A 7,500-nucleotide genomic window follows, 5' to 3' on the forward strand; every position below is an offset into this window, starting at 1 on the left:
AATTTAACTAGCCTACATTAAATAATAATGTTATTAGTGGAAACTATGGAGATAGATGTAGATGTTACATGAAATGATATTTTTTGCAGGAAATGGAGAAGATTGCAATTGAATTAGAAGAGAAAAGGAAAGAAGAAGAAGAGAAAGAAAAACAGAGAAAACAGGTTTAATGACATTTTTGATGAAAGAAACCTGTAATCTTCATTTTTAGCTACCACATTTTATACTACCGGTGAAGGTTTTAAGGCACTTAAAAACGGTTCTGTCTTTTTCTAGCTGGAGGCCGAAAAACAGAAACGCCTTGAAGAAGAGAGAGTCAAGGCACAGAATGAAGAGAGAAAAAGGCGTGAAAAGTGAGAAATTTGGCGTTTCTTAGTCTGATTAAGCTGATCTCAGAATTTTGGTCTGGCACATGGTAATGGTAACAAATCTGCTCCAACTAATGCATCAACCAACACATCACTGAGACGCAACCAACGTGAGCTGACAAGTAAAAACATGAAAACAGTTGTAAATATGGTCAGACCCTTTGCTCTCAGCCAAGTCTTTAAACACTTCTGAAAGCCAGCACATATCTAAAAGTGAATGACCATTGTACCTTATTCACGTGGCAGCCATATTGGCCATTGACAATAGATTTCGTACCCCGAGCCTCGAGTTGAAATGTTTGGGAACAAGTTTCAGTGAGCAAAAACAAAAGTTTTCAGTCCTTTGGGACTCAACATGGCCGCTGTGTGATGAGGCCTATAGAAAGTGAATAAATAAAGAGTTTAAACTGTTCCCTCCCAAAGCATTTAAGTCTGTGAAAATCAAAATTAATGAAGACAATTACGTAACTAAAAAAATCTCTTCTCAATAATTTGGGGCTGGGTTGAGATGACTAGGACATGAAAAGATTGGGTTGAGAAAAAGAAGATGGGGTCCAACTAGAAAGTTTGTTATTGCAGCTTATTACTGACGAAGCTCAACAAATTCCCGCATATTTAAGAAGGTGAAAAAGTTAAAAACTTCGTTACCAATTCTTGTACAATAAAATTATTGTTTGACAAGGTAAAACGGTTATGTTAGAAAATTGATCACTGGCCAACATGCTGTGGACAGACCACCACCTTACCGACCTATGACAGGAGGTTCAAAGATTGTTGATGACTGACGTGTTGGTTGACAGTTGGCCAATTGGTAGGTCGATGAGCTGGTTGGATGGCGTTTGGTACCAATACTCTGCCATGTTTCCCTGGATAATACACACCCCATGATAACTTCCTTGAATAACGTTATTACACCCTATTTGGCAGGGAAGGGGGGGGGGGGGGATTTTTTATGGTTACCTCCCTTGACTTGCAACCAACCCAACCTTCCAGTTTAAGATCACCCCTCCAACGAAAAAAGTTAACGGTATTGCAAAGTCCCAAGGTATTTTTATGTAGATTGAATAAAAAGTGTTTTTAAATTACAAGTAATATTTGAAATAATAATTACCAGAGAGCAAAAGGAACGTGAAAGACAACAGAAGCTGGAACAGGAGAGAGAGGAGAAGAGACGGCGCCAGCAGGAGGAAGAAAAAAAGCGAAAAGAGGAGGAAGAGAAAAGAAAGAAGGCTGAGAGGGAAAAAGCTGAAAAAGAGAGAGCAGCCAAAAAGGTACTCATTACTGTCCTAGACAAATATCTTTTGGTTCACTTTCAAAATTATCCTGAAGCTTTTGAAATAAAGTGATGGAGCAGACGTGTCTCTCTTTGTTACCAGTAACTTGTGGTGTGAACCCTTCAGTTTGCCCCTTGGGCCTGTTCAGGGAATTCTTTTCTTTTTTGTTCTCAAAACAATGACAGCAAAATATTGGGTGATTGTCATAGGTGATTTGTTTCCTACCTTAGTTATACTGTAAGTACTGTAGCTTTCTGTTACTGAAACTATTGTTTTTTGAAAGTGACCGAGTTGTGACTGGAGGATCAAACATGAAGCTCTTGTGGCTTCACTAACACAACATTTTTTTTGTGTGTTTCAGGCTGCCCAGCAAGCTGCAAAAGGTAGTATTCATGGTGAAATCAATTTGTTGTTAATCATTGTTGAGCCTTTGATGTATGTTTTCATTTAAAGGCCCTTATTTGCTCAAACGTCATTGTAGTCATTTGTTGTTTTTAAATGCTGTATGGTCAAAACATGTGATCTGATTGGCTGCACAATGATGTCTTCAGTAGTTTCTATTAATATAGTATTGGCAATGTGTCGTGGGTAACTGTGGCCTTTAAATCTTGATTGTCATTTAGGGAACACTGTCTGACATTGGAAAAGTTTTGTTACTCTTTCATTTGTTGCTTATGTTTTTAGAAAAAGAGGACAAAGAAAAAGCTGCAAACAAAAATCAGGTAATTGTTAGAAAAATGTTTTTTTTTGTTGACCTGCTTTTAAATGAAAGTAGCCAATCAAATAAACATGACAGCCTTTGAGAAACCAAGCTGGAAGATGGCAACTTGTTGGCTATTTGACGAAGTATGGTTAATTTCGATTCAAGAACACAGAGGACAACACAGGATTTTTTTTAGAATTTGTTGCTTTGGAGAAACGCATGCAAGAGGCCAGTTTTTATATTCTGATGGTTAGACTGGATCTAGCATGAAATGGAGGCTAATGTGGGGGAAGATAATTTGCATGTGACATTGGCCTCCATTTCATGTTGTCCTATTAGATTCACACTCAAGTTTGTTATCCAACACAAAGTGCCTCTTTTAAGTCTACGCAGCTGCTATATTTCCGTAGCAATATGGTAAGTGTAAGAAGAAGCGTTATATTTTGGCAAGGGTAAATACAGCTGCTTATCTTTCCTTGTGGAAATGAGTTTGGGTACAACCTTGTGAGCTTAACTGTCTGTATTCCCAGGCGTCAGTGATGTTGATGTTGAAGTTGAAGTTGAGTGGAAGAGCAAGGGGACGCATCTTGTCACTTAACAAAATTGTTGTGCATTGAATTATTGGCATTTCTGGTCACATTTTCAATTTAGCTCATGGTAGGATTTGACATGAGAATCAAGTTATTGTTTCACTGTTTTCCAATGTTAGATTACTGGTCACACACAATGGAAAATTGCCAAAATGTCTTGTTTTTCAAACGAGACTATAGCATATAATTATGTGTACGTATTTCATAATGTTAAATTGAAACATAAGAAAAAAGCGGGTTAAAAAGTTTAAAACCAAGATAGTTAAAACCATGACATAAAGTGGACTGTGCTGTGGGCATATATTGAAAGTGGTGCGTTTGTGAGTCAAAGTTATTAAAAATTCTCTTGCTTGTTTCCTTGCGCAGAGCATGAAAAGACAGCAGCAACAGCAACGGACAGATCAACAGCAGTACCCAAGGGAAATACCACCACGATTTCAAAAGAAAATGAAACAAAAGGAACAACAAACACAGTACACACAACCTCTGCAGCAGCAAACATTACAGCAGCCATCAGTCCCACAACAAACCAAAGTTCAAGCAAAACCGCAACCTACAGGTGATGAAAAATAATTGTTATTTTTTGTGAACTTTAACCTGTGGCAATATATTTGTAGGATTTCTGAGTGCAGAACTGATGTGTCAAGAACAGTGATAATAAAGGTTCATAAGTTTCAAAGGGCCGTGTAATGTTTTGGGAACCAAATAGACCTATTTGGCTAACTCAGTGTTGTACTCAATTCAAACCCTTTAGGAATAAAACGTTTTTTTCCAGGTATTTCCATATCATTTAAATATGAGTGCTACATTATCATGCAAATACAAGACTCAAACAATCTTAATCCTGGAAGATTTGAATTGGGTACAACATTGAAAGTGCTTGCCCAATTAGATGCAGTTCTCTGATTGAAATTCTCTGTTTTTAAAATTCTCATTTATAGTTGGAAAGAAGAAGGATCCAAATCGTTTTGCATCAAAGGAATATGCTGACATTATTGAACCAATGGATGACTCGGGATGGACTCAGGGGGCACCTGGCAAAGGATCAGGATGGGGCAATTCTTTGGACACTTGGGATGATGCTGATAAATGGGGTACAGAGGACAGACTTTGGGGCAATAAAGAAGGGACATGGGATAAAGTTGTTGTTGATGAGGGTGATAAAGAGACATGGCCTACTGTGGGATCAAAAGGAACAATTGGGGATAAATTAGAAACTACAGGTAATGACCCTGGCTCTGAAAAGGGCCAGTATTCTAGAGACTCTTCTCCAAAAACTTCTGTTTCTTCCATGGGTGGTAAATCAGAAAATACTGGTTCCACTGTCCAAGGAAATGTTGTTTCCAATGTGGACAAAAAGTTGCTACCTTCTAATCATTGGTCTGGGGTGTATCCTTCCTCATCTGAAAACTGGGACATCGTTATGGATGACTCCATTGATAAAGCTATTGACGCTGCTGATGCAGTGAGTGCAAAGGAAAACAGTTCTCTTGCAGCAGGTTGGGATGGAGTGGCTAAGGGTGGGCTGGGAGGGATTATTGGAACTAGTTCGAACTGGGAGGGTGGTTTGAATCCTAAGGACTCAGCAGCATCAGTGTTAAGCAGTGAATCTTCAAAAGGAGGGTTTGCAAACAACTTGAATGCATTTGACACTGACGGCTGGAGTAAAACACCTGGAAAGGGCACAAAGCCGAAACAACCAACAGAAATAAACTCGGGAAGTAATCTTGTGACTGCTTCATGGGGTGGAACCCCAGCTGAGTCTGATCTTAAGTGGACTGAACCGAATTCATCTCCTGGAGGATTAAAAACTACAAAGGAACCTGCTCCACAAAACGTGGTTCCTAATTCTGGAGTGGATGTAAAATCAGAGCAAAGTGTTACACAGAACTCAACCTCTAAAATGACTGTAACAGGGTGGGGTGACATGCCCTCAACTAGTTCATCTGGTTGGGGAGCTACTTCTGCTGATATTACTGGCACATCATGTTGGGACAATGTTGCTCAGAAATCTGAGTCCTCCGACCTCAAGGGTTCTTGTAACAGCAAAGTTTCTCAATGGCTTGAAAGTACAGGGGTACCATTAGGGGACTTGGATTGGGGTCAGGAGACAGTGGAACACGAAGAAGGGTCTGAGGAATCATTGGATGGGTGGACCACTGCTTCCAAACGTAACAGGGTAAGAGAAATTTTTTTTTTGCAATCTTTGTGCCACATCTGTGAGTAGAGGCATGGCCAGACACTGGCATTATAGCTTAAAGAGGTCATGAAAGTGATGCAGTGTTTTTGAAGACATTTTACTGCAAATGGTCGAAAGGCTGTGTGTCTATGCTACTTTCAAAGCATTTTTTAAACGGTTACATCAAGGGCTAGGGGAATGTGAAGTCTCTTTATTTGATGTCAGTGGTCGCCTCTGAAGTTAGTGTGAGTGAAAGCCAACAGTGGTCCTTCATCTTGATTGGTACTCAAAGCTTTGCTGTAGCCACAGAAAAAATAAGATCCTGGGTATCAAATTGGAAACCCCTGAAATAAAGTATTCTTTTAGGTCTTGCAGTGTGGCCCAACTCATCAGCTGTAGATAGTGAAGGATGCTCTACTGTTTTGTTGTTAGTTTATGCAGCTGTGATTGGTGCATTTCAACCCTTGCTGTTTAAGTGAATTGTTCCCTGGGAAAGACAGTGGACAATGTATGAATTACAGCCACTGAAAATGAATCAATCACATCAGAGCTTCCCGTTCTATAGTTGATGCAAGACTAAAACAGTATGCAGGTTGAAAGTTGTGACCAGGATGATTAACTGTCAACTTTTTAGAGGACCCTTTAATAACAAAGCCACTTACTAACCAGCAGAGCAATGAGTGCCCCTCTTCTCTTTCTTCTTCCATCTTTTGCAACATCCTTTGAATCCATTGTGATCCAAAAATGGTATTTAGCAACAGGATCTATATTGGCCAGTCAAACTTTTGAGGTTTGTTTTAAATAGTGCCTAATGTCTTACCTTTTTTGCTTTGTTAATAATTTGGGTGGTGTAGGCCCCTAAACCTGCCAATGACTCTAATGCTTGGATGACGCGATCGTTGAAGCAACTGCTTGACATGGGCTTTAAGGTAAGTGGTTGAATTTTTTCCTCAGTTTTACAATGAGTTATATTACTGCTTTGCTTTTTTTTCTGGTTGATTGTGTTTGCCACTGAGTAACAGCTCACCAACAGTCAACCAACAGTCTTCTGATGTAGTGTCTTCTTTAGTAAGCTGGTAGTTGCAGCAGTTACCAGTCACACGGGCCCCTCAACAACATTTTTTTTCACATTTCAAAACTAAAATTTTGGCGGACATCAAGCAAATGTTTCCTTGATGAATTCAAATGCTGCCAAATGAACAGGATTATTGTCATGGAAACATTTGATTGGCATCCACTGAAATTTTACTTTTGAGATATTTTTAAAAAGTGTCGTTGAGTGGTGCATGTGACTGGTAAACGCTGTAAGTGACAGGTCACTGACAGCTTATCATAGGGAGCTTGAGCACATGTGTGTTCGAGACGCAGATGGCAACCGGAAGTGAGCTGTTTTCCCTTTTAACTAATGTCTCCACACGACCATATTTACATTGCATAGTATCTTTTCTCCATTAGAGATTATTAGTTTATAAATCTGAGAGACACCACTGTCCTGGTATGCAAAATGTCATCTTTCGGTTGCAGCCTGCGTCTCAAAATCGCACCTGCTTAAGCTCCCTCATGTGTGGTAACACAATGGTGCATTGCCAGTCCCCTGCCAGGGAGTTAGCTTTGCAGTAGAATGTTGTGGTTTTCATATTAAATTGCAGGACATAAATCTAGATTAACTTAGTAACTTCCATGATACGCATATCAGTAAAAAAATTAAGATTATTTTGATTTCTTGCAGCAAGAGGATGCTGAAAGAGCACTGAAGGCAAATCACATGAACATAGAGAGTGCAATAGGTAAAGTTTATCATTTAAAAGCTTCATTAAAAGCCGGTCACTGGCGGTATACCGCTGTCTATGATGAATTTTCTGACATCTCTTTTGTTTTTATGATGTCAGAAATTTGCCTCTCACCGTCGGCTACTGTGCCTTGATTTTCACTCAAACATCAGAGGAAAAACTCGCTGTGACGAAAGTGTATTTACTGGGTGATATAGGAAGGTTAATATGGCCAAAGCCTGCCTCACACAAGTTCTTAATTTGTTTCAGGAGATCTGCTTGCAATGAACCTGAGTGAAAGTGGAGATCAGATGTCTGCATTGCCTGAAGAACCTGATCCAGCAGAAGCTGCAAGAATCCAACTACAACAGCAGCAAAGTCAGAATAAACTTAACAGAAAACAGCGTCGAAAACTTCAACAGCAGCAGCAACAAACAGAACAACAAAATCTTGGAGAAGCTAAGCCTGATCCCAAACAGGCACCATCTGAACTCTCACTTCCTAAATCAGATTCTCCGTTAAGTGAAACAACCCCTTCCATCCATCAACAGAGTAAAATTGCAGACGCTATTCCTACATCTAAAACGGAAGATACTCAAGAGGATGCAGATAACGAA

General features: G+C 39.5%; 1 protein-coding gene across 1 annotated transcript in view; it reads left to right on the top strand.

Moving 5' to 3' along the window:
- Nucleotides 1-7,500, top strand: part of LOC138059719 (trinucleotide repeat-containing gene 6C protein-like) — a 28,275-nt gene that overhangs the window by 15,365 nt on the left and 5,410 nt on the right. The window contains exons 12-21 of the mRNA XM_068905324.1: nt 90-164; nt 277-353; nt 1,483-1,639; nt 2,004-2,025; nt 2,327-2,364; nt 3,302-3,494; nt 3,877-5,114; nt 5,969-6,043; nt 6,844-6,901; nt 7,154-7,500. The exon at nt 7,154-7,500 is cut by the window's right edge and continues 1,905 nt beyond it. Coding sequence (XP_068761425.1) covers nt 90-164; nt 277-353; nt 1,483-1,639; nt 2,004-2,025; nt 2,327-2,364; nt 3,302-3,494; nt 3,877-5,114; nt 5,969-6,043; nt 6,844-6,901; nt 7,154-7,500 — 2,280 coding nt within the window. The remainder of the gene's footprint in view (nt 1-89; nt 165-276; nt 354-1,482; nt 1,640-2,003; nt 2,026-2,326; nt 2,365-3,301; nt 3,495-3,876; nt 5,115-5,968; nt 6,044-6,843; nt 6,902-7,153) is intronic.

Source organism: Montipora capricornis, chromosome 8 (genome assembly GCF_036669925.1).
Source record: "Montipora capricornis isolate CH-2021 chromosome 8, ASM3666992v2, whole genome shotgun sequence".
Classification (NCBI taxonomy): domain Eukaryota; kingdom Metazoa; phylum Cnidaria; class Anthozoa; order Scleractinia; family Acroporidae; genus Montipora; species Montipora capricornis.